At 35.5% G+C, this 27,887-nt stretch overlaps 1 protein-coding gene across 2 annotated transcripts in view; it reads right to left on the bottom strand.

The window, feature by feature from the left end:
- Nucleotides 1-27,887, bottom strand: part of GLRA3 (glycine receptor alpha 3) — a 136,835-nt gene that overhangs the window by 25,902 nt on the left and 83,046 nt on the right. For both annotated transcript variants that reach the window (XM_045831527.1, XM_045831528.1), the window contains exons 6-7: nucleotides 15,702-15,839; nucleotides 8,199-8,413 (exon numbers count right to left, since the gene is read on the bottom strand). In XM_045831527.1, coding sequence (XP_045687483.1) covers nucleotides 8,199-8,413; nucleotides 15,702-15,839 — 353 coding nt within the window. The remainder of the gene's footprint in view (nucleotides 1-8,198; nucleotides 8,414-15,701; nucleotides 15,840-27,887) is intronic.

Genomic DNA, 27,887 nt, shown 5'->3' with positions numbered 1-27,887 from the left:
CTTGTTCTCTGAGACAGGCTGAAGATTTTCCTGCTGCATCATGGTTTTTGTCCTAGAGGGTTTATTTCAGATCACACCGGCTATTCATTAATCCTTGGTTTTGTAAAGTGCCGATCATAGTACCCTGAATCCTACCTCTCTCACTAGTGTAAAACTTGAAGAAGAATTTTGCATTTTGTAATGCTTCTAGGAAAAATTAGTATTAGTTTCAAAATCATGCTGATCTTCATTTAAGATCTAAAGCCAGAGAGAGAAAGGAATAAGAACAAAGGTCAAGAATAATGTTCTAAAAGCAGGTGCTGAAGTGGAGTAAAGCTGATATCGATAAAGCTGAAGGAAAGGTCCCGGGGACTGTCTCTTCGGGGTGCTGGGCAGCAACTCCCACGGCACAGGGTGCTGTGAGCTTCGGCACTCATCATCCTGGAGGGATCAGCACAGTCCTACTGATGCCATGTTCACGCCAACTATGATCCTCCCAACCCTTAGTACATGAAGGATGCTTAGAACACAATATTTATTTTCCACCTTTGTTTTTTATTCTGAGAAATAAAATGTAACAGAGAATCATAATGTCAGAGCTGCATTATTTCCAAAGTGATAAACCTCACTAATCCCTCCAGCCATCAGATAAGAAAAGTGCAGCCCAAAAGACTAAGGTGTTTTGAAAGGTCACCTGGTTATCTCTCATTTCTGCTGCAGCTATGGGAATTTTACCAATGTCTGTTTTATAGGACATGAGTCATGTTTCACAGTTCGATGAACCTAAAATATAGAAGTCACTAGAAATGCTTCTTAAGTACGTGCTGTTAGTTACTGACATTTTTTAATATATTGATTTTTTTTTTTACTGCTCAGTTAAGGTTGAATTGTACTTGTGACTTCTCACTCCTTAGCATTTTTAATTGGATGTTTTGTATTCCTATAACATCATCTTCATTGTAATAATATACTTTCTTATTCTCTGTTCTCTGATATCTAAGACTTCTTTTTATAATTTCAAACAGGAATCATAAGGACAGAAAGCCTGTTAAGTGTTTTCCACACTGATTTTGGGACAGAATTCATTATTCCACTGGTGAAGGGGAAGATTTACATCCATTATTATCTGTCTGGAGTATTTGTGTTATGGTCCTAGGATATATATGAATGTGTGAAAAGAAGTGTAAGACATTATTTAGGTAAAAATATCTCAAAGTTACATATACATCTTTTATTTTTAAATTTAGTTTGAGGCCAAAGCTATTGCAGTATGTCATTTCAAAAATATTTTAAGCTTTGTGATTGATTATATACTTTTTCATAATTATGCCTTCAGATTTAAGAAATTATGCAGTGGTTCTGTGTCCACATCAGCTACAGAGGACCTGCTTGATCATTGCTAATTTTCAGTTTAATGAGAAATAGTGAGCACAGTAAATGTAGGTCCTAAACTCACATGTAGAACCAGAAACAACTATCAATTTCTAGGCTTGTATTATAGCACCCACCTATGCTTAGGAATTATCTGTTTAGAGAGCGCTAATAAGACTTGATGATATTCATATGCATTATTTCTTATGATTTCAACAAAAAGTGCATGAATAAACAATTCTTTTATTTTCTATGCACTTTTCTTTTTCTCACTTTCCCTGAGTGAATGCAATATAGAACCAAATTATTAACATGTTCAATGAAAATTTTTTAAAAAATTAAATGTATTGCCCATATTAAAAATTCTCTTATAAAGTTAAAATTTACTTATTAAATACTTTGTCACATTAATGAATTTAAAATTAACTCATTTGCATCTTATTTGTACTAAACTTGGTTGAAGTAATTTTAGTCAACTATGTTTTGAATAAATATTAGAATCTTGTATTTAAATGGTGAGAACCAAAGCATTATTAAGAGTAATATTTATTAATTGCTGCATTAATAAGAAAACCTATTACTCAGCAACTCCTCTCTCCCGATTTTCATCATTGTTAATATTTACAACTTACTCTCCTATAAAATTGCAGGGTATTTTTTTGAGAATAATACCAACATATATTTTGAGAAATAATTAGATAAAAACAGTGAATAGAAGTCCTTCATTTTTCTTCCCTTTTTTTAATGTAATGTCACTTTATAGATCTTCGCTCATACAATCGTAGTACTCCAGTGAAAAATAACACTTCAATTTATATTTTCTAACAGTTGTAATTACTTCTAGAGTTGGTATCTTTATGAACAATAAAAACTTAATATGAAAGCTCTCTTTATGTTTTCTAAGAACCAATGTTTTTATTATGCTATAAGTTAAATATATGTCATTTTTTAATTCTTTTTCATTAATTGGTGATTGTCAGGGGAAAAACAGGGTTCTGTGTAAATAAAGAATAATTTCAGTTGTCACATTCTCTAGAGAAATTAATAAAATGACATACTCTTGCTTTTCAAGTTAAGTATCTTTTTAAAAGCTCAGTACTAAGTAAATGTTTAAAAGCTCACATTGTCTTTAAATATCTGCATGATATTTACTCAATACACACACACTGTGTACTGAGTTAGGCTCTGAGAATAGAAATATGTACAAGACAGTCTGTCCTTTCAAAAAGCTGTTCCTTGTGGGGTGCACAGACAAACTGAATGGAGGAAAAGGGGAGAGGAAATCATTCAGGATTAGAAGTTTTGGGTACAGAATTTGCAATTTTCATCAGCTCTGGACTTCTGTGCAATATTTCATTGATTAGCCACCTTTGAAATTTCCAGTGTTTCTTATTGTGTAAGGATATGCAGCTCTGTGTGGAATGAGATGGCCATAGTGGTGGGGCAGAATGGGAGAGATCACATAGACTCTTGTTTTCTTTAGTATTTGCTAATATGACAGAATCTGGTCTAAGGAAAGTTTTAGCAAATTATAGTCTCTGAGGTAGATAAGATTATTTATTGGCCATCCTTTTTTCCTCCCTTCCTCCCCTAGGGTTTCCTGTGGGTGGAGTACAGTCTACCACCTGGTATGACCTAGGAATGAGAACAGAAGTGACTGTATGCCACGTCTGGGCAAAAACCTTGCATGTTCCTGCTCGCCTTCTTGCTTTCCTGTACTCTTCCATGGAAAAAGCATGCTCCCGGGACCTGAGGTCCCCAAATGGGAAGGACCAGGGAGCAGGCCTGAACCCACTCCACAGCCTAGATCCAAGTCATCCTAGGTTAGCCAATCTCAGACAAGCCCAGAAGAAGCACAGGCAATGCACAGGCCTCTGAGGAAGAATAAATGTGACAAGCCATTGAGATTTGGAGATTATTTGTTACACAGAATAAGTGCAATATAACTTCATGAAACAGTGCCTATAGCCCCACGAATCTCATAATATATTGTGTCCAGAGATAAGGTTTTGATAAACTTGGAATCTAAAAATTCTCCCACCCTTGCCAAATTCATGTCTAGGTGAGTGTGAATAAGTGTGTGTGAATATGTGTGTGCATATATCTATCTGTTTAACATCCTAAATTCAAGGGTCTCTGATATAATAAGTTTGAAGCTCATTTCTAAAAGAGTAAAGCAGTGTGTACATAGTGATACTCGTGTATTTTTTTAGAATGAGATGAAAGAGGAAACACAAACGGTAGATCTTAGCAGGTCTTTATGAACAGAATGAATAAAGGAATGGGAGTAGGTCTCTAATAGGAAATACCTGATATTTGGAAGCAAAAAAGAAAGAGTAAGGTGTTTGCAATGTGGCAGAATATCCATGACCTTCCCAGAGTTCCTTATTGAAGGTTCTTCCTAGAATCCATTTTTCCTAAATTAAAATTAGATTTTGTCCCTTCTCTTTATTTTGTTTATTTCTACTGCTCCCCATACTTGATAAAGAATATAATTCCCTCAGTGCCAAGATCTTAATAAGGTATTAGTACAAATCAAATATATACTAAAAATAATTAAATTATTAGTACTCTCCCCTCTTTTACCCTGATTAAAAAATCCTCCTTAGAAAGATTACCTTTATACTTCTTAAAAATACCACAAAATGTTGGGATATCAAAGTTTGGGAGAAAAGTTTTGGGGTGAGTAGGTGTCACTTTTGACTAAATTGTCAACTTACTCTGTATTTGGGGGAGAGATGGCCATGGGGGAAGAAGGGAAAGAGGAGACTTTGAATATTCCGGTTTAATTCCAACTAGAGGAGGAGGGAGGGCCAACCACAGATGCATTTTTTCCTCCTCTTTCTGGACTTTCTTCGACTCTTAGAAAATTACCTCTGGCCTGCTTCCCTATCCAGCTACCATTTACTCCCTGAAGTTTGAGGCCTGCATATCCCTCTTCAGAAATTTGGAGGTTTTGACTTTTTGACAACGCTGTGTGATTATCTTATAAACATCTCAAAGTTAATAAGTTCAAGCACAGATCAGTTTCCTTCCTCAGATTGTCCCATCAGTAACCATCACAACTACTTGCCCCATTTCTCACCCAAATGCCACCCTTCACTCCTGCCTTTCCCTTAATCCTCAGTGTCCAGTTCAGAAGCAGATCCTGACTGTTTCACCTCCCAACTCACTTACCTCCCAAAAAACGTCCACCTCTCTCTCTACCTATCTGTTCACTATCTACCTCTGCTGCTCCCAGTCTCACCGTGATGCCATCATCTGCTTCGGACCACAACAGTTTGTTCTGCCTCCACTTCTACCCCTTCTCTCTGATCTCTACATGGAAGTCAGAGAGATCACTCCTTTTGTGAAAATCCTTCCAAAACTCACCCCAAATAAACCTAACTCTTAATAAGGTCTATAAAAACCTCAAAACCTCTACAATCACCACCATTTTTTTCTCATATCCTCAAGGTACACAACTTTGAAAAGTGGCTAGCAAGAGAATGCACTGTCACCCTCTTTGAGCTGCTGACACAGGCACTGTAGAAATGCCAAATAGTTTCAAGTTCCAAGGAAGGAATCCCAGGAGTCTTCTTGCTCTGGGCTATTACATGCTTAATTTATCATGACACTGCAGAGGCCATTATCAGAGAGGACTCTCGCCTCTGTAGTTCTCAAGGTGCTGGCTCAAGTATATTCTTTGAGAGTGTCTGCTCTGAGTCCTTCATTTTCTACAGGAGATATATTGGCACAGAGCTTGGATAAAATACTAAGCAGTTACAGATTAGTGATTTATTGTTTCTTCTTCCTATGCCTGAGAATCCTTATTGTTTTCCTGAATTTAATTTGTTTTCCTACTTCCTAGATTTCATCGGTAGGACAAGGGTGGCAAGTCTTTCAAGCATCTGAGGGTTCTCTTGTGAGGTTGAGAATAGCAAATCTTAAGGTGCATACTTTCAAAGATCTGTTCTTAAATGCAAATGTGAGACCTTTGTATGTTGCCTTCCTAGTCCCTCCCTTACCCCATCACAGAATCAGAATTTTCAAGAAATTTTCTATTCTTGCCCTGGCTGGTGTACCTCAGTGGACCAAGCATGGACTATAAACCAAATGGTCGCCAGTTCAATTCCCAGTCAGGGCACATGCCTGGGTTGCAGGCCAGGTCCCCTGTGGGGACCATGTGAGAGGCAACCACACATTGATGTTTCTCTCCCTCTCTTTCTCCCTCTATTTCCATCTCTCTAAAAATAAATAAAGAAAAGAAAAAACAGAAATTTTCTACTCTTTTGAATGACTTCATCTAATAAGTTAATTCTTGTTTATTCTAGTTATTCACTGTCTGCCTTCCTGAATTCTAATATATGAATAATCTCAATCTTCTGTTCCTTAACTCTCACAAAGCCTGAAATAATATGGTCACCTCATCTTAAGACATCACCTTGCTAATCAAACCTTTTTTGTAGCTCAGAATTAAATATTAACACATTTCCAGTGGTCACGTCAATGTCTCTACAATGTGAGAGATGTAGAAGCTTTCTACACATTTATGTACATAATTGAACTCATAGTTAAAAATTCATTCTTTCCTGTGATCACAGTGAAATAAACACCTTTTTAAAAAACCTTTCTTATTGTTTGAGAAAAAGTTTAAAGCCATCCCAAACCCTTCTTTCCTTTAAAAAAAAAAAAGCAAGCTTGTGTCTTCATTCATTTTTTTTAAACTTGCTGCTTTTTAAATTTCTGCTTCCTCACCGTCAGCCTGTTCTCAATTTCAGTGAGGAAGCAGAAATTTAAAAAGCAGTAAGTTTTTAAAAAATGAATGAAGACACAAGCTTGTTGTTTTTTGTTTTTTGTTTTTTTTTTTTTGACTGACCAGAGGGGAGAGGGGAGGGAATTTCAGTGGAAAAGGAGAAGGGTTTGCAGGAACAGGTATAAAGGACACATGGACAATAACAAGGGGGGGGGGGTGGAAATGGGAGGGAGGTGGGAAGGGCTGGAAGGGTGGGCTGGGATGGGGGTCAAAGGCAGAAAACTGTACTTGAACAACAATTAATTTTTTATTAAAAATAAATAGATAGATAGATAACTTCCTGCTTCCTCCACCCAAACCTCCATGATCCCCCAACTCTTCTTTAATCTCTGTATCCAAATGCCTTGACCTTGTGCCTTTTAGAAGCTGAAACACTTCAACATAAAACATTTTGTACTCTTCTGGTTGACAGCTTATGGAAAAACAAGCTTTGATTTCTGTTTAGCTCATGAAGAAAATCAATGAGTAAACTGGCAATTTCCATTACATATTGACTATAGAAATGTATTATTCAGAGCCCTTCAGACATTTAGACATTTACCAGGGTGGGCAAAAGTAGGTGTATGGTTGTTTGTGTGGCCAATACAGGCAGGTTATGATTATCACAACAGCTGTATTAATGCTCAAAAGAATGTCACAGTGCAACTCTAAACCTACTTTTGCCTACTCCTGTATAGATAAGCATTGAAATGAATCAGTTTAATCTTATAGGCAGATTTACAATTTTCACTTGGATAATATCTTATAAAACACTAGTTGATATGCGTCATTTTGAAAATACAACTGTTTAAAAATAAACTTCATTTTGAAAGACAATCATTAAGTCTTAGGAAGGCGGAGTGAGCATTGTTAAATATCAAGTTCTTCCTATGTTAAATAACACTTTTAGAGATAAAATGTCCTGTCATCAAATTGTATTGATTTGGACATTTTAATCTCATACATTCAAACATAGAATGTAATCCATATTAAGGGTTAAGGGAGCTATGATTGTACATTTACAATTTAATTGGCATGGCAACTGGATTGCATCAAATGCACAAAAATAGTGAATATAATCTTATTATATTTATGTTATTACAATGAAAATAGTGAAGATTGTTGGAAGTCAGACAGGATTACTTAGATAGTAGAAATTTCTTGATGACTCCTTAGAAGTCATCAAGAAGAAAATAACATACTATTGCTATGCTGCTAAATGGATGAAAAAAGCTACTATGTTTTATTTCAGCATATCTTGTGAAAAAAGATGGAGTCTTTTACAAACCTCATAGTTTCTTTTAATTTCAGCAGTTCAGCATGGACTACAATGAGCTGCCTTTTTTGTTGACCTGTGATAGCTTGAAAGCCAAAAGGGAAAGAACACACCCCAAAATGATATATCTAACTCAGGGTGCAGCAGTAAAATTGGCATTCTTATACAATACTTGTGGAAGTGTAATTATTATAAATTTTTCTGATGTGGAGTTTGGCAGTACATACCAATGCTTATAGCTACCAGAGCAACAATCCCAGTTCTAAGAATTTACACTAAGAAAATATTACAAAACACATGTAAAACTGTACATGTATGTGTATTTGCACATACATATACATATATACAGAGGTGTGTGTGTATATTCACATATAACATTCATTGCATAAATGTCCCTTATTGTGTATCACACAGTAGAATACGAATGTACCATAACATGTTCACCACTCAAAGTTACTGTAGAGATTTACCTTACATACATGTTTGATAAATTTCTAAGTGAATAAAAATCTATACATACAAATTCTATAGTGTATAAGAGTATTACTGGTTAGTTTAAATAATTGAGGGTCATAACACAAACTGTGAATAGAAAATATCATTGGTTTGCAGAATTTTTTCCTTCCTCTACTTTTGTATTTTACAAATTTTTTGCCTTGGTTATATATTACGTAAAAATCAGTAATGAATAATAAGTTCTGTTAAAAAGATCTGACAAAACTAACAATGATATAATGTGTATAACATATATGTAAATATTTGTGCAAATATATGCATGTGTTTATTTTGTGCACTTACCTTTGGTAGGGAAGCTCGTGATCCTGAACTCTGTGTGGTCATAGTCAGCACAGTGGTTATTCCCAAAGCCACCCTGGCTGGAGCAGCATCCATGTTGATCCAGAATGAAACCCACGACAGAATCACAATCAGGAGACTGGGAATGTACATCTGGATCAGATAGTATCCCATTTGTCGTTCCAGATGGAATCGCACTTCTATGCATGTGAACTTTCCTGATTGGTTGCAAAATAAATTCAGCAATTGGTGAAAGCAGGCCTTTGTTATGGCATCAAATGTCACAATTTTGTTTTGATAATTCTGTCCTAAAATTTTTATTACAACAAAAAGGGATCCTAAATCATATTTGTAAGTTTGTTTCTAAAAATATTTTCTTATTTTTCTGCTAGCATCTAGAAGCAACATGAGAATGTACTGTTTAAGGAAACAGTATGTATTCTTATTTCTTCACACTTGATTAGTACTTAACACTTGTCAAACTCCTCAAAGATCTATTATTTCACTTGATTCTAACAATTACCTCTGAGATTGATAGGAGAAATTACTCAGTGTCTGATTTTTTTCCTTGTTCATTGACTGTTTCTGGTGCTTTTAATTATTTATTTAGAGGCAGGTATTATTTGTTCCAGAGCCTCTACATTTCCTTTAAAGTCAATGCTAAAAGATAAATATTAATGGTTTCTTAAATGTAATTTCTGTAAGTTATTTTATGCATTAATAACTTGGTATATTAGGAAAACATGTTATTTCCCTAATTTTGAACATAACTTAAAAGCACACTTACTAAAAAGAAACTTGAGGTACATTTATTCTATATATTCATGCTTTTGTGGCTCTTATAGTAATTAATAGAGTCACAAATTGTGGTTTAATAAAACATTTTGTTAACATTTCTGCTTATCCCCTGACTTTATTCTCCTCTCTATTACCATGTTACCTCTCTTTAAAATAATTGTTTATCTGAATCACCTAACTCTTGGTTTTATTTTTCTCCTTATTCAAACTATTTTGAGAAGGATAAGGTCAGGGAGTTAACATGCTGATCTTTCTTTATGGGACATTCTCTAACAAATTATGAGAGAAAGAATCAAAAGGCACATCTGGGAAAAGAGTTTATTGCTAGTACATACTGTGACCTGAGCCACGTGCTACTGTAATGCATGAGCCGGGCTGCAGGATAAAAGGGTGGATGACATTCCAGAGCTTAAAAGTCTTAACAGTTTCATAAACTCTTAGAAAGTTGGACTCCACATTGAAGTGCTTAGTAACATATATGCAAGTTGCCGATTTATCAAATACATGCAGAATGCCTAACCATTCTTGAAGTATGTGGAAATACTTTAGATTTTATTTTTTATCTTTTATTTACTTTTAATTTTTATGTATTTTTCCATTACCATTTAACACCTTTATGCCCTTGTCCCCACAGCAATCACCACACTGTTACCCATGTCCATGAGTCCTTTTTGTTCGATTCCTCCACTCCCTAACCTCCCCACCCAAAAGTTGTCATCCTGCTCTCCACCTGTGAGTCTGTTCATATTTTGCTTGTTAGTTCAGTTTGTTTATTAGATTCCACATATAAGTGAAATCACATGGTATTTTTCTTTCTCTGACTGACTTATTTCACTTAGCATAATGTTCTCCAGGTCCATCCTTGACCCAGCTATCCCACTTCTGAGAATGTATCTAAAGGGACCCAAAACATTAATTCAAAAAATAAGCACCCTTATGTTCATTGCAGCATTATTTACAACCACCAAAGTATGGAATTAGCCCAAGTGCCCATCATTAGATGAGTGGATAAAACAACTATGGGACCTTTATACAATGTAATACTACTTGGCCATAAAAAAAGAAAGAAAATGCTTTTGATTTTTAAAACTCTAAAATTATAAATTTTTAAGTATTTTTAAATAATGAAATAAAATACATCAAGAATAATGAAACATTTTCATGCACTAACTGTTAAATAATTCGAGTCATCTCATGATGTAATCAGTAACAATTACTGACCATTTCAGTACTTTGAATAAATTGTTTACAGTTCCTATGATTTTCAAGGGATAAAAAGCTCTTGTTGTGCTTTATAAAAAGTGTTTTTATGATTATTAATGCAACAGTAAATATGTGTGGTCCTAGAGAGAAAAATAAACAAGTTGTTCAAGTTTTGACATGGTAACACTAGTAAAACAAGATGACTATGGAGCTTTTTAAAGCGCCTTTGTATTTTGACTCTATTTTATGGCATTGCAGCTATTTGTCTGTGATTTTAATTTGCAATTAAAAGTATCCTGGCTGAGATGGATGAAGCAAGAAAGAAAAAGTAATAAAGTTATTATAGCCAGAAATAAAGCAGAGGACATTCCTACTGACCTAAGAGAAACTAAAAGAATTATAAATGAATAATATGGATAACAGTATGCCAAAAAGGTTAATGAGTTAGATAAAATGGAAAAATACATAGAATGATATATGTTATAGAAACTGACTCAGAAAAAAACAAAGACAATCTCAATAGACCTATAAAAAGTAAAGGACTTGAATTACTAATTTAAAAATTTCACACAGGGAAAACTCAAGGTCAGAAGAAGCCTGCTGAATTCTATTAAACATTTAAAGAAGAATTCATAGCAATCCTTTATAAACTCTTCCAGAAAATAGAAAGCAGGGAACACTTTCTAAATCACTGAAGGAGCTCAATATTACCTGTAATATTGAGTAAATATTTACTCAATAAAACCAGGCAAAAACATGACAAGAAAAAATAGAGATAATTTCTTTCATGAATATAAGTGCAAGCCCCCAGCAAAATACTAGCAAATTGAATCCAACAACGTGTGAAAAGGACTATACAGCGTAACTAGCTGAAATTTATCATGAAATGCAAGCAAACTTGGTTTAACATGCAAGATCAACAAATGTAATTTGCTATATTAAAAGAATAAAGCAAAAATCATATGATCCTCTCAATGGATACAAAACATTTGTCAAAAAGATGGAGGTGTAGGTAGATACTCCGCACCTCCTTGCACAACCAAAATAAGACAACAACAATTTAAAAATAAAAAACAACCAAAACTGACAGAAAATTGAACTATATGGAAGTCCCACAACCAAGGAGTTAAAGCCGACATATTCATCCAGACTGGTAGGAGGAGCAGAGTCGGGCAGCAGGGCAGAGAGGGGTTGTGGCAAAACAGTGTCTGGTGGACCCAACCCTGGTGGACAAGGCGGCTGGCAGACCTGGTGGTCCCACATTTTCACACAGATAAACCAGGCAAAACTGGGGAGCAAGACAGACCACACAACCCAGAGTCCCAGCATGGAGAAATAAAGCCTCAAATCACTGATTGAAAATACCTGTGGGGGTTGAGGTGCTAGAAGAGACCCCCAGCCTCACAGGAAAGTTTGTTAGAGAGACCCACAGGGTCCTACAATGCACACAAACACACCCACCCGGGAATCAACACCAGAAGGGCCCAGTTTGCTTGGGGGAAGTGGGGGAAGTGACTGAAATCCAGCATAGAGCAGAGCAAGTGCCATTGTTCCCTCTTGGACCCCTCCCCCACATACAGCATCACAACCCAGCAACTGGGTTGCCCCGCCCTGGTGAACACCTAAGGCTCCACCCCTTATACATAACAGGCATGTCATGACAAAAAAAATGGCCCAAACAAAAGAACAGATCAAAGCTTCAGGAAAAATACAACTAAGTAATGAAGAGGTAGCCAACCTATCAGACACACAGTTCAAAACACTGGTGATCAGGATGTTCACAGAATTGGCTGAATTTTGTCACAAATTAGATGAAAAAATGAAGGGTATGCTAAGTGAAATGAAGGAAAATGCACAGGGAACCAATAGTGATGGGAAGGAAATGGGGACTTAAATCAACATAGTGGACCAAAAGGAAGAAAGGAACATCCAATCAGAAAAGAATGAAGAAATAAGAATTCAGAACATAAGGAGAGGCTTAGGAACCTCCAGGACATCTTTAAACATTCCAACATCCGAATTACAGGGGTACCAGAAGAAAAAGAGGAAGAACAACAAGTGGAAAATTTATTTGAACAAATAATAAAGGAGAACTTCCTCATTCTGGCAAAGGAAATAGACTTCCAGGAAGTCCAGGAAGCTCAGAGAGTCCCAAAGAAGCTGGACCCAAGGAGGAACACACCAAGGCACATCATAACTACATTACCCAACATTAAAGATAAGGAGCTAATCTTAAAAACAGAAAGTCAAAAGGAAAGAGTTATCTACAGAGGAATGCCCATAAGACTGTCAGCTGATTTCTCAAAAAAGACCTTACAGGCAAGAAGGGGCTGGAAAGAAGTATTCTAAGTCATGAAAGGCAAGGACCTACATCCAAGATTGCTTTATGCAGCAAAGCTTTCATTTAGAATGGAAGGGCAGATAAAGTGCTTCTCAGATAAGGTCAAGTTAAAGGAGTTCATCACCACCAAGCCGTTATTATATAAAATGTTAAAGGGACTTATCTAAGAAAAAGAAGATAAAAAACATGTACAGTAAAATGACAGCAAACTCACAATTATTAACAACTACACCTAAAAAAAAAAAAACTAAGCAAACAGCTAGAACAGGAACAGAACCACAGAAATGGAGATTACATGGAGTGTTAGCAACAGGGGAGTGGGAGAAGAGGGGGGAAAAGGCATGGGGAATAAGTAGCATAGATGGTAGGTAGAAAATAGACAGGGGGAAAGTAAGAATAGTATGGGAAATGTAGAAGCCAAAGAACTTGTAAGTATGACACATGGACATGAACTAAAGCGGAGGGGGGGAGGGGAATGTGGGTGGGAGAGGGTGTGCAGGGTGGAGGGGAGTGAAGGGGGGAAATGGGATGACTGTAATCACATAATCAATAAAATACATAAAAAAGAGAAAAAGAAGAAAAAATTGTCAAAAATCATAATAAAAACATTCAAAAACCTAGAAATAGCAAGGGATTTTCTCAACCTGAGAAAGGACATCTATGAAAAACCTATAGCTAACATCACACTTAATGGTGAAAAACAGAACACTTTCCTACTGAGTTTGAGAAGGCAAGAATGCATTCTCTTGTCACCTTCATGAAACATTGTACTGGGAGGTTCTAGCCAGGATAATGTAGCAAACAACTAAATGAAAGACTTTTAGATTGAAAAAGAAGTAGTAAAACTATCTTCTTAAGCAGAAGACATTATCTTGCATATAGAAAATCCTTAAGAATGCACTAGGGGTTAAAACATGCTACCACAAGGATGAACCTCAAAAACATTATGCTAAGTGAAAGAAGCCTGTAACAAAGACCACATATAGTCCTATTTATATGGAACACCCAGCAAATATAAAGCTGTAGAGACAGAAAGTTGCTTAGTGGTTGCCTAGGGTTGCTAGGACTGCTAATGGAAGTCAGGTTGTTTTTTTTTTCAGGTGATACTATGTTCCAAAATTACAAGGATGGTTGCACAGCTCTGCAAATATACTAAAAGCCATCCAGCTATATCCTTTAAACAAACCAATCTTATAGTACATGAATTATATCTCAATAAAGTTGATTTTTTAAAATCATTCTTCAGCTATAAGATGAATGAGATATGAGGATATAATGTTTAACATGGCGACTACAGTTGATAATACTGTATTGTATCACTGAAATTTGCCAGGAGTCTAGAACTTAGATGATCTCACACACACGAAAGATAAAAGTGTGAGGTGATGAATATGCTAATGAACTAAATAGGGGGAATCATTTCATAGTGTGTATGTGTATCAAATCACACATTGTACACTAAATTTTATGTCAATTGTCCCTCAATAAAATTGGTGGGAAGCATTCTTGCTGATGTAGATCTAAAAGAAAATTTTCCTGTTTACAGCAAAACTGTTCCTCCTCCCTTCCTCCTGGAGGGCAGACTTTAATATTTTCACATGCACAGACATGTTTCCCTTGATGAAATCTAATCTTTATTATTTTACTTAATGAACATTTTTGAGCATCCATGCACTATAGCAGAGCCCAGAAATACAGAAATGAAGAGATACAATACTTAGCTTTATAAACTTATGGTAATGAGAGAAACAGATAATATATACCAGTACGTAAACATGTACATTGAAGATATAATTTCAGATAGTGAAAGCAGGAAGAAGGAGGGGAGTGGATTTGGGTATTTAACATGTGCTTATAACAAAGAGTCATTTGAAGAGTCGATGTTTGAGCAGCCCTACAGTATGTGAGAAGATTAAGTTTGGGATAATCTGGAGAAAGAGGTTTATGTATGGAAGAAAAAGCAAGTACAAAGGACCTGAAGCAAGAATGAGCACAGCGAATATGAGAACGCAAGCCACCGTGGCCAGATTACAGAGCAGGGCAGAGACAGACAGAAGAGGGCTTTGGAGAGATGGGCAAGAAACACCACCGAGTGTGTGGCTGTTTGTTTTGGCAGCCTGAAACCAGCTCTAAAGACTTTTTAACATTTCTCTGAAAGTTCTTTATCATTGCACCTACCCCTATAGAGTTGAGCAAGGACACTGGTATTAACCCCCCTGCTTTTCACTTCATGTTGAGATGTTAAAGTTGAACTCTCTACTAAATTAATATCTACCCCCCAACCCCGAAGACATGTGGTAAGGGGTGAGAAAATGTCAGTGACTTTTTCACCAGAGACTGTGAATTGATTAAGGAGATAAAAAGATTTGGGGCTTTGTACAGTAAAAGGTCAGATCACAGTTCTGGGAAGCTCTAAGCCCAAGAGGAATCAGTTAATGTAATAAAATGATAGAGACAGCAGCTCACACTAGTGGGAGGCCACGCACTAACCACACCAGAGTGATGCCTCCGCTGAAGACAGTTTAACAGAATTTGTAGGAATGTGCTAGATAGTTAGAATAGATATTATGGGACTAGCCTGTGCCACTTGAGAGAAGTAAACAGATCTCAGGAATGTACAACTGTCATATTAAATCTTTCAGTCTTTGATGTGAATAACTATATTCAACATCTATCCTCAAAAGCAAAAAGATACTGTGTCAGTGTGAATAGTAGATGCTTAAATAACAACACCTTAAAATGTAAGAAATTGTGGCCAAATGTTTAGGCAACTGGTGTCTTAAAAAATAAAAAAGCAATTTCTTTCATTTTGTTAGCAAATACCATGTTTACTGACCAGGATGGGTTAAAAAGCACATTTTGTTTCTCACATAGAAATTAAAGGAATTTTTTCAAAACACCATTACTATGTAATTAAGGGCTTTTCACATACACATAAAAAATTAAATATAATTAAACACCAAGCATTTCTTTGGCCCCATATAAACAAATTATATAATAATATGCAATGAGTCAAAGCATCTATAAGTTTCCATTTTCTGCTCTATTACTGTGTAAAACATTAAGCCACAGTGAAAATAATTAACCTAACACTACAATTAAGTACCATCTGACTACCATAAAAACCCAAGTTGTAAGTGAAATGAAGAATACTCAAGCCCTACCTGTGTTGTAGTGTTTAGTGCAGTATCGTAAATCTTTCTCCTCTTTCAACAGAAACTGGGGCAGAGTGAGTTCTTCTGCCACTTGTACAGGTGCCTCATCTTGCCATTCAAAAATGAGATCATTCATTGTGTATCCAACTAGGCAAAACATAAGTAAAATATTGATAGCATTAAAGGACATTCAAAGAAGTGACACACACACACACTCTCCTTGCACATTTTACGTGGGATGGGAAGACCAAACACTGTCTTCTTAACTCTATCAATTGAACTATACCATCTCTCAATGCCATCTCATGAAAGTCTTCTGAAATCTATCATGTGGAACATTCATCAAATGAGGTAATAAAATGTAGCAAGCTACTAATGCCTGTAGACATCTTAAAGGACATGCATACGAGTATACATTCTTTTCTTGGTATAGGCAACTGCAGGGTTAATTTGACAATTCATTTTGTTTCTACTCCATTTGATTTCCCTTCACCTTCTCTCAAATTACCCAGGACTCTTTCAACAAAAACTGAAATTGTCACTGGTTAGGAATGACCTCAACTATCACATCGGTGGGGGTAAAGTCCTAGAGCTGACACCCTTCTTAATTAAATAATTAATTATTTTAGTTTATGGTATCTGCTTTTATGTTCCAAGCCCCCAAATGAACAAAATGATATTTTTAAATAGAAATGTCCGCTGTTCAGGAAAAATCAGAGTAAAAAGAAAATGAATATAGAATAGTTTGTGGAGGCGGAAACTCTTGCACTTAGTAAATTTGAAATAGCATTAACTCATGTATTTTGCAATAAGTAAGTATCTTTCAGCAAATTAAATTTTATATTTCTATTGGAGAAGAACATAAAAAAGAAGAATTTTAGCTTTTTCTCCCTTCTGATTAAGAACCAGTTGAATGTACAGGTGCTGGAAAGCCTGGAAAGCTGCTGCAGAAAGAAACCCAGAATGGATGGAACCTGTGTGGGAAGCGTTGTTACAATGCTCAACCACCGTGGAGGCGGAAAGAGAGAGGAAGCAGGTCTGGCCCCTGAACTAAGTCAAGTGGTCAGGCAAAAGAAGCCCTAGGAGCTCTAGGTCCAAGAAGCAACAAACAAGGGAAACTGTCCCCAGCAAATTTCTCTGTGGCTTATATTGTAAGGGAGAGGCTGTGAGAGTGATTAGAATCAGCTGGAGTGAGCCCATTAGGCTGAACAGAGCAATGGGTAGGAAAGGAAATTGATTACCCTCCTCCTTCCTGCCATAGCTGGGAAAGAACCCGCCCAAAAGAGCCGAACTGATCTAGCTGTGGTGAGAATGACTGACCTCGGAGACCCAACCGCACCCATCTGACTCTTGACTATACCTAGCAGCAGCTACCCAATGGCAATGGGGATGGTAGTAGCAAGGGTGTCAGTGATTAGAGGACCTCCTTATTAGACTGTCAGGGATTCTGCTGGCCAAGTTCATAGCAGCAGTACCATCAGTGTAACTAACAACTCATTATGGAGCAAGCACTGTTTTGGTAGAGCTTGTCAAGTCATCCAGGCTACAGGAGGACGTCTGAACTCTGGTTCCAGACAGATATGGAAGCTATGGGATCTGCAAGACCACTGGACTTAGCACAGTAAGGACTTGTGCTGGACTTGCTTATACTGAAATGCATTCATTGAACCCCTCAGTTAATGATTTGGCCTCTAATTATAGAAGGCTTTTACTTTTTTACTCATAAGTCCTTAAATAGCAATATATCAATATGCCCTTTATAAATACCATTTTAGCTAGAGAGAAAAACAGATGTACATTTCTCAAGGATCAAAAGATAGTAAAACAGGCACTACTTTGTTTCCAGGTAAGACATATTATTTATCCTTCCATACCTGCCATCACTAACAACAAAATATGGGAAGTTTGGTCCCAAGTTACACAGATAAATGCAGAAATGAACTGAAACCTCATTTTGTTTCTACATTCTAAACTTTTCTTAGGGTCTTCTGTGAAAAGAAACCAGCTCCCTGAAACTCCTTCAAAGGCCAGCTTTCATTAGTCTCTGATGTAATTTATAGGTAGCATATTTAGCTTGCTGTTAAGTTAAATAATCATCTACACAAAGTGATTTAGGTATGAGCATTTCATAATCAGGCAATGCTTCTTCATTATGGTCCATAAAATATTTAAATTTGAAATCAGGAGAAAAATAATAAGATGACATATTTAAGGGGTAATTCTTCTATTCTGAGTATTTTCCTAGATATCCAAGGAAAATAACTAAATGGGAATTTTGCCTCAATAAACTTTCAAAAGTAACTTTAAAAGAATAAATACTCTTCTACACAGTTCAAAGTGTTTTAGCATCCTTATGCTTTTGGTTGACAGACTTTTATACAAGTCTGAAAGTGTAAAGAACAGACTGGCTAATGAGATCAGTGGTGTGAGTTGAATTGCCTTGTGCTATAATAAGCTTCACAACAAAAAAATACTTCATAGAGGGAACAAAAACCTTAACACTAACTTCAGCTAGAAATCTCATATGGGTGCTGCAGTGAACCATGTAAATAAATGGCTCGATGCAATCAAATATTTGTTTCTTCAACAATTATTTATGGAGCCCCCACTGTATGTAAAGCATCCTGCACAGCTTCAGGGCACGTGAGGTTATGACCAGGTAGAAAATAAGTGATATGGGAGAGGTACAAAGTAGAGTATGCCTTCAGAAGGGGGACCTTCGGTACCCACTGAGGCCTCATTTGGTTTGGACCTTGAGGAAAGGCAGGACCCGTGTGTAAAGAATGTGAGAGGTGAGGCCCTCAGGCAAAGGCATGCTATAATCCATGGAAAGCAACTGCAAACTCCCAAGGTTTATAACAGGTACAGCAATAACATCGTTTGTCGAGAGCCAGTCTGCATAAAGGAGCATATGGGGTGAAAACACAAATTCATGTCAGATTGTGCAAAGTTTAAATTCTAGGCTGGAAACTTGTCTTTAAAGTTCCCTGTGGGCAATGATAAACAATTGAACCTTTTGAGCGGAGTGACGTGACAAAAAAATGTGCTTTAGAAACATTATTCCAGCAGGCCCTTTCATAGAATATCACAAGATCTAAACAGCTTTCATAATCATAAAGACATAATTTACTTTTTCCACTGTGTTGACATTTGCCCAGATGGTAAAAAAAAAAAAAACACAATGGTGGGTAAAAGTTCTGGTGCTTTAGCATAATTAGAGGTCATGGTGGTTATTGTATTCTTTACTGCCATATATCACAGCAAGAACAATGCCCTTTTATTTAAGAATGTTCTTGACCCTCAATGGATAATTTTATCACATTTTTGGCCATTATATAAATAATTTTTTACTATGCTGAGTGTCAAAATGGGAAGTATATAGCAAACATGTCAACTGCATATTGTAATATGATAATTCTTTTAAGGAAAAGCACTGGTGTGATTGATTGGCAGGTTAAACAAGCTGGTTTTCCTTGAAACACCATTATTGCTTGAAAATAAATGTTTGGCAAAACTGTGGTTATTATGATTAGGTATATGGCAGACCATTCTCTTAAAAATAAAGGAAGTGAGTTAACCTATCATGCCCAGGTTAACAACTGACAATATTTGTCATCAATGATAGGCTTTGTGGTTTCAAGTCATAATTAGAAATCTGAAAACTTATAATCCCAATACTTAAAGATTTCTTGATATGCTTCCTTGGCAAAATTAACATATGTGACCTCTCGATACGGTACAATGATGTGTCAATGTTTGGAAAATTTGAATAACTCATTAAACCACTATTTTCTAAATGACCAAAGCATGATGTTAAGAATCTTGCATAAATAAAAGATCCATTCAAAGTGCAAAATAGAAACGTGGATTTTAATTCACAAGAGTATGAAGAGTTCATTGATATGGTTTCCAATTTCACACTGCAACTAATCTTTAAGCAACTACCACCTGCCGAAACTAAAGGAAAGATCTCTGTGTGTGTGTTTTGGGGGAGGGGGGGTGCATATTGCAGGGTTTCCTTGTTTTAAAGGTTGAATAGCTTTCTGTTGCATGTATGCACATTTTCTTTATCCATCAGTCTGTTGATGGGCTCATGGGCTGTCTCTGCCCCATGGCCATCGTGAACAGTGCTGCAGTGAGCCCAGGAGGACTGACATTTCTTCATGACCATGAGTTCAGTTCATTCTTTCAGACGTCCAGAAGTGGGCCTACTGGGTCATTTGGTAGTCCTACTTTTAATTTTTGCAACAACAGGGATAAACCATAAGAATATTTTGCTAAGTGAAATAAACCAGTCATAGAAAGATGACTATTGTGTGATTTCATTTCTACGAGGTATCAGAAGAGTCAAATTCATAGAATTAGAGAGTGGAATGGTGGTTGCCAGAAGCTACAGGGAAAAAGAATGAGAATTACTAATTTTATTAGTAATTTTATTACTAATTTCTTTAGTAACTGGCATAACATTTTATTCAAATGAGATGAGGAAGCTCTAAAGATTTGCTGTACAACCATGTACTTACACTGTCACATACTGCGCACTAAAAATGGCTAAGGGTAGATCTCATGCTAAATGTTCTTAACACAATAAGATTAACTGATTTTTTAAAAAAGGTTTATATCCCTGGCTGGTGTGGCTCATTGGATTGAGTGCCAGCATGAGAACCAAAGAGTTGCTGGTTCAATTCCCGGTCAGGGCACATGCCTGGACTCTGGGCCAGGTCCCCAGTGGGGGCACACAAGAGGCAAGCACACATTAATGTTTTTCTCCCCCTCTTTCTCCCTCCCACCCCCTCTTTAAAAATAAGTAAATAAAATCTTTTAAAAACGATATATAAATCAGAGCAAAATAATCTGGAAGAAAATTTCTTAACCAATTTATTAAATTAGGATTCTAATTTACTGAAATATTACCTCTTATTTATATTCCTAATGGACCACTGCCAATTAAAATTGTTCATCAAAATTAGAAATTAAATATGTATTTAACAGAAAAGAAAAAATTAAATAAATGTTTTGTTTCCAGTCTAAGTCACTAACAAATAGCTACGCCACAGTCTTTGCTTATCTTTCACGTCACTAGAGCAGGCTTCTCTGATGATCTTATAAAATATTTGTCCTCCAATCAGTCTGCAAGCCACCCTTTCCTTTTTATTTTTCCCACAGAACTTATCCATGCCTGGCATAGTATATACTGATCAAGTTTTAATTTAGTTTATTGTCTACATAGCTTCCTAGAACTTCAATTTCATAAAAACAGAGACCATTCTGTTTAAGTCACTGGCATGTTTTCCAGTAACTAAAATGGTATGGGGCTTGAATACTTGAATTATAAACAGAGAAGGGGAAAGAGGGAGAGTGTGTGTGTGTGTGTGTGTGTGTGTGTGTGTGTGAAGAGTTTATTTTAGGGTACACTGAGGTGCTAGCAGGAGGTGCAGGCAGGTGTTGATGCTAACAAGTCTGAACACTGACTTATATATTGAAACTTGTTGAAATCATGGACCTATATATTCCAAAAGAGATCAGGGTTGAAGATATATGTTTGAAAGTCATCTACCTACAGATTATTTTAGAATTACAGATTATCTGAGATTATTAAGAACAATAATACATAAAGAAAGAAAAAGTTATAAGAAGAATCTTAGAGAATGTCTTGGAAAAATAAAGGTAATTAATGGAAAAGTAATAAACCAAATAAGAAATTCAAGAAGGCACATTTCCACTAAATATAAGTGAGAATTTTCTAAAAGAATTGTGTGACAGTGGATGGATAAGATGTTTCCCTCAAGCAGAGGCTGGGAAGTCATTTGCCAAGAATGTTATAAAAAACACACAGTCATTCTACTAGTTAAAATGAAACCCAAAAGCTTTGTCCGAGACTTCTGATTTTCTAATATAATATATAGGTTACAAATCTGTCCAATTAAAGTGCATTAGAAAAAAGAATAAGAAACATTTGGTACTGTTATAAAAACAGAAAGACTGATCAAAGGAATCACACATAAAGTTTAGAAAGAGATCTAAGTATGTATAAACATTTTTTTAAAAACTGTGCTAATTGCAAGTACCACCATTAGGGTGGTAGAACATAAAATGGACCACAGTAGTACGGATGTCTGCAGGGCTAAAAAATAAAATGTAGATGTAATTTTGAGAAATGCACAAAGGCATCTGGAGCTTGAACTTCCTAAATGGTATATTAGGAACTACTCTAGAGTGTGCAATGCCAGAATGCTACTCACTGTTCAGCATTTGGTAGAGACATTGATACCACGAGGAGACACAGCAACATGGCTGTGATAGCCTTATAGACTGCTTCATGACTCCCATGGACCCAGACACTGTTTCATAATACTGTATGGCAGAGGGTTTCCTGCAGAATTTATAATATGGAGCTCATCAGCCGTGGTGTATGGGGAGCTTGAAATAGATTTATTTAAAATCTTTAAAAAATATATGTACAATTTCTTGCATACAAGCATCTTTAAAAAATATACTCCTGATATTCATAATTAATCATAATTTGAAGCAGAAAAATGGGTTAAATAGATATGCAATTTATATACTATAGAAGTTTGCAATCAAAAGGAAAGAATTGTCATTTTTATCTTGGGATTTTTCTGGCCCTCTGGAAAAAAAAAAGCATGCAAATTCCCAGTCACTCACTTCCCCCTCATGTCATTAGATAAGAAAATAGTTTTTTTAACTCTAATTAAACATACAATATGGGAAAGATACTTGTCTAGAAGATATCAGAAGATAGAACTTTATGATCATTTTAAAAATTCATATGTTATTAGAGAATTGCAAATTAAAACAAGATACCATTGTAAACCTATTGGTATGGCCAAAATCCAGAACACTGACAACACCACATACTGACAAGAACGTGGAGCAAAAGAACTCTTTCATTGTTGGTGCAAATGCAAAAATGTTACAGTCACTCTGGAAAACAGTTTGGCAGTGTCTTACAAAAGTAAATGTACACTTACCTTAAGATTCAGTAATCATTCTTCAGTATTAACCCAAATGCATTGAAAACACACCCACACAAAAAACTGTACACAGATATTGTAGCAGTTTTATGCATAATTGCCAAAACTTGTCCCATCAGTAGGTGAATGAATAAACTGTGGCCCATCCAGACAGTGAAATATTATTCAATGTTGTAAAGAAATGAGCTAGCAAGCCCTATAAGGACATGGGGAAACTTACGTGCATATCACTAAGTGAAAGAGCCAATATGAAAAGCCTACGTACTGACTTCAACTACATGATATTAGAAAAAAAAGGCCAAGCTGTGGAGGCAGTGAAAAAATCTAAGGTTACCAGAGGCTTGGGGAGGAGGGAAGAAAAATAGGCAGAACACAAAGGAAATTTAGGGCAGTGAAACTATTTTGTAGGATACTAAATTGGGATATACATTATGTATTTGTCAAAACTCAGAGAATGTACACCACCAAGAGTGAACTGTAATGTAGGTGCATGGATTTTAATAAACAGCAAAGTGTGTGGGGTACCAATGCTGAGAGAGGCTGTGCATGTGTGCATGGGCAGGGCTGTGAAGGGAAAAACTGTCTACTTTTTTTAATCAATTTTGCTATGCAACTAAAACTGCTGTAAAAAAATGTCTATTTAACAAAACAAATCTAATCAGTAAAGACATGCAAATATTACAAACAAGGAAAAATCATATTATTGCGATGGGGCCCTGGAATTAATTTTTCTGATCCATTAATTTAACAAATAATTACTGAGTGCCTGCTCCACATGTAAGGTGCTGGAACCACAAAATGACCTGACTCCAGTCAAGATGCTCGGAGAACAGTGGAAGCTGACAGTGCAGCAGATGAACGGACAGACTGTGAAGTCTGACAGAGACCAGTGGAGAGGTCCGGGAGAGGGCAGGAGAAGAGCCCTCACTAAACTGAAGGATGGGGGCAGAGAGAGAATCCGATACTCTTCCCAAAGGTTGACTGCAGGGATGAGTAGCAATGATTCAGGTGTAGCAAGGTTAAAGTAAATATTTACTATATTCAGATGTGGAAAATAAAGAGGCACTTGTTTCCTGCTGTTTGTAACTGTATCTAAATATGACACCTCCATTCCATCTGATTAAGGTGGACTTGAGAGGCAGCAACTCAAATGGACCACTTAAAGATGACTGTCTCTTTCTGGGAATTCAGTCTTAAGAGAAAATTTTCAGACTTCCAAGATTTTTCTTTTTTTTCCTTTCTCTTAGTCAAGAAGTCACTTGGTTAAATGTAAATCACACTCTGTTTAAGTTGCACATTCACCATCAGCTTTCTTGTGAGATGTAAATTTGGCGCCTAATTTTTAAGTAAATATGAACTTTTATCTCTTTAAGCAGCATCTGTTTCAGAATTTACAGTCCTTTAAGAATACTGCCCTGAATGATCATTTGATATATGCAATTGCTGGCAGAGTATTTGCATATCGTGCTACGAAAAACAAGCTTTTATTTAGAGCAAATGATATTTTTTTCTGAAATAATCTTTTTTGATATCAAGTTTTCTTGGAAAAGTGCATAACAGAAAATTTGCAAGCCATTAAGTGACTTTTGGCTTGTTTCAGTCTCATTTCCTGCTTCAAAGAGAAAATTGGTTAAATTAATTTTAAATGAGCTTAATTTTTAAATCCACATCTGTAATCCAAGCAACACTTTTGTAATTACATTTGTTGAAGATAAAATACCTAATGTTCTTGTAAATCTTATTGTAAAGTCTCTCTTAAGTTTATTTAAAAAGTTCAACATTGAAAATAAATATTACTTGTTTGTAATGGAGCTGAATGAAATATTTGTTGAAACTCATCATCGAGGTAAAACTATATCCTTTGTAAATAAAAAACCTATGGGGTTGTAGTATTCTTGGAATTAGTTGTGATACATATAATTTATTTTCTATTCATAAACTCTTACATTCTATCAATTGATGATAAGCTGTAGCTATTAAAATTTACAACATTTTAATGTAAACACAGAGTAACTACACTATAATTTTGTGTGTGTGTGACAAAGCTGATATTGAATTAAAGTCATATCTCATGATGGCACAATATGTTTTCTCTATTTACTGCTTATCATTAGTCAAACTTTTTTTAAAGTTTGACTATTTGAAAAACTATTTGTAAATCAAATTGTATGTTCTGCAATGGTATTGAACTTTTGGTAAACTGGTTCTCTAAATTTTGGTTGTATTTGTTCAAAGTGGGTTGGAAATATTTAATCAAATTATTTATGAATGGAGTGCTAAAATTTTAGATTCTAAAGTTTTTTAGCAAATAGGATTCATAAAAATGAAGTTTCTAAACAAGAACACATTGAGGTGTCAAATAATGCATTTATTTTTTAAATTTGAGAACTGTGCTTTGGAATACCTTAGCTGAAGGAAAGATTATATTAATGGACTGCTTGTTTTTAATAGGATAACTAATAATGAAATGAAATAAGATGAAGATGGCATATTTTCCAGCATCTAAATTAAGTAAAGAATTTAAAAAAGATTTCCTTTCTCCTAGTCAAGAAGCCGCTTGGTTAAATGTAAATCACATTCTGTTCATTCTGTTTAGGAAATTTTTCCTAAATAGAAACAACTAATTTGACTGAATTTTGTCCTATAAACATATTCATTCCTAAAAGGTACTCTTATTCAAGACAAAGACAGTATCTGTAAAAATATATGGGCTAAAATAAGTTGCCTATTTCAACAAAAAAGTAAAGCCAAATTCTGAAATTATCAAGTATTTTAGCTATATCAACTATGTAGAGATCATTTTCTCAATAAAAATATTATAGTCTACACAGCAGGACCAACTGAAGTGTCAAAAATTTCAAATGTAAAAACTAAATAATTAATAATTTTTGAAAAATAGAAAAGATTACAATGAAAGTAGAGATGTGCTATGGTCTTCAGTAAGAGGACTCATCATCGTGAAAATGTTATTCTTCCATAATTGGTCTACACTTCAATGCAATTTAAATAAAAATCTAATGTAATGTTCAACTGGAAATCAGTCTGAAGTGTAAAAGTCTATGCAGAGCAATGGCATGTTCTGAAAAGTGGGAAGTCAAGGAGCAGACCTGCCGCACAGAGGACAAAACACACAAATAAAGCTGTGGTGTTTAAGCGGTTTCAGGTACGGAGGTTCTGCACCAATTAGACAATGGTTCAGAACAGAGTCCAGAATCAGACCCATGTATGGACATGTAATTGATTTGAAAAGTGACATTTCAAATCAATGTGGAAACATATTTAATAAATAATAGTAGGAAAAATTTCAATCCACTTAGAAAAAAAGTTTTACACAAAAATACAATTTACTTGTATTTAAAATGTAAATACAACCTGTAGTATAAAATTCCTGGGTTAAATATATATTTTTGTTATTTTGGATATATGGCAGGCATAATTTATAACATTATGTACACTTATATATTTACAACCCTCTGTAGTATGAAAGGGATCATAAAGTTAAAATGTTACAGATATATACAAAATAACACATATAAATAAAAATAAAAAAACAACCTCACATAAAATCAGAGAAAGCTTACACAGGAAACAGGTGGGAGAAAGAGTGATGTTATTCTGTAGAGCAAAGAATGCCAGACGTCGGGCAGGTAAGTTATAGCGAATTACAATTTCACATTCATCAGATTTGAAAAGAAACCTTAACATCTCAAACAAAATGGTCATGTTAATAGGTTTTACACAAAATATTTCTAATTATCTGTATATTATGTTTGAAAGGCCTTTTATATTTTAATCATAGAAAGTGTGTTTATACACACACAGAATTGGAGAAAAGGGGTCATGAAGCAAACTTCAGAGTGGATAACAGTGAAGAGAATTTTAAGTTGAGGGTAACGAATGATTTTTTGTTTTTCAGTTTCTAGTACAAGCATGTTGATTTTTTTAAGATTTTTTTTTATTTATTTATTTTTAGAGAGGGAAGGGAGGGAGAAAGAGAGAGAGAAACATCAATGTGCAGTTGCTGGGGGCCATGGCCTACAACCCAGGCATGTGCCCTGACTGGGAATCGAACCTGCAATGCTTTGGTTCGCAGCCCGCGCTCAATCCACTGAGCTACGCCAGCCAGGAGCATGTTGATTTTTGAAGACACCATTCAAATGCATTACATTATCATTTTCAAAAATCAAATGATCTTCGGTCATTTAAAAATAGCTTGAAAGAAAAAAGGGGCTATTGCTAAGTACTTTATATCATGCTGTAAGATAAATACTAGTTCAAAGGAAGAATGTGGACTGAAAAATTATTTAAGTTTAAAATGAGTTTTGAGATGTATTAATAAATCATAGATGCTCATTTAGTTTGTAACTGAAGTAGAATCATATTTGACTGAGTTTTCTCAGTTGGAAGAGAAGAAAGTGCTGTGGAGAGACTAAGATTTCTGGGTTTGACCCAGCTTGCAAATGCTTATGTTTTCAACTAGCAGCTGGAATTGTAAAAACAAAAGGAAGAAAATACTCACACTTGGCTTGTGCTTGTTGATTATTGCCAGGAGAAATATTACTCAAGTAAATTTTATTGGCTCGACAAGGAGCAACTGATATGTCAAAATGTAGTTAATTAAAATATTTTTATTCTTAACTTATACATTTAATTTGAACAATCTTACCATAATACAGGTTGTTATATGTGGTTTCATTTACAGTGTAGACCTGCTAAATTATCTTCCTTGTGATTGCACTTTCTCCAAAACTCCCTGGTATAAATAACCTAAAACCTCTATTCTGCTAGTACTTTGGGTACATTTCTTCTAAGACTTAACAAATTATTATAGACCATTTAACCTTTCTCCCTCTTTCTCTTAGGATAGAAATGGTGGAAATATCATTTGTGACTCAACTGCTCTTCTTAAATGACAATTACACTGAAAAAAAATTGTTCGTATTTCTCAAAATTTCACAAAATTACTACATATTGATTTAAAATTCGTGTGAGAAATCTCAACTAATATCAGAAGAGGACCCGATCATGAACCCATTTTAATGAGGAAGAGGTGTATGATCGGATGCATTTCTGCCCTAGGAGAGGTTATAAGAGGGCTGAGTGCCTCTTTGGAATAAACTCCAGCTCGTAGAAAGACACTGCCCACCAGAAGGCTGGAGGTCCAGATATGCTCACATTTATGAAATAATTGATTTCATAG

The sequence above is a fragment of the Phyllostomus hastatus genome, unplaced genomic scaffold (genome assembly GCF_019186645.2).
Source record: "Phyllostomus hastatus isolate PE091 unplaced genomic scaffold, TTU_PhHast_1.1 phas_contig_159, whole genome shotgun sequence".
Taxonomy (NCBI): domain Eukaryota; kingdom Metazoa; phylum Chordata; class Mammalia; order Chiroptera; family Phyllostomidae; genus Phyllostomus; species Phyllostomus hastatus.
This window is presented reverse-complemented; position numbering and strand designations above follow the sequence as displayed.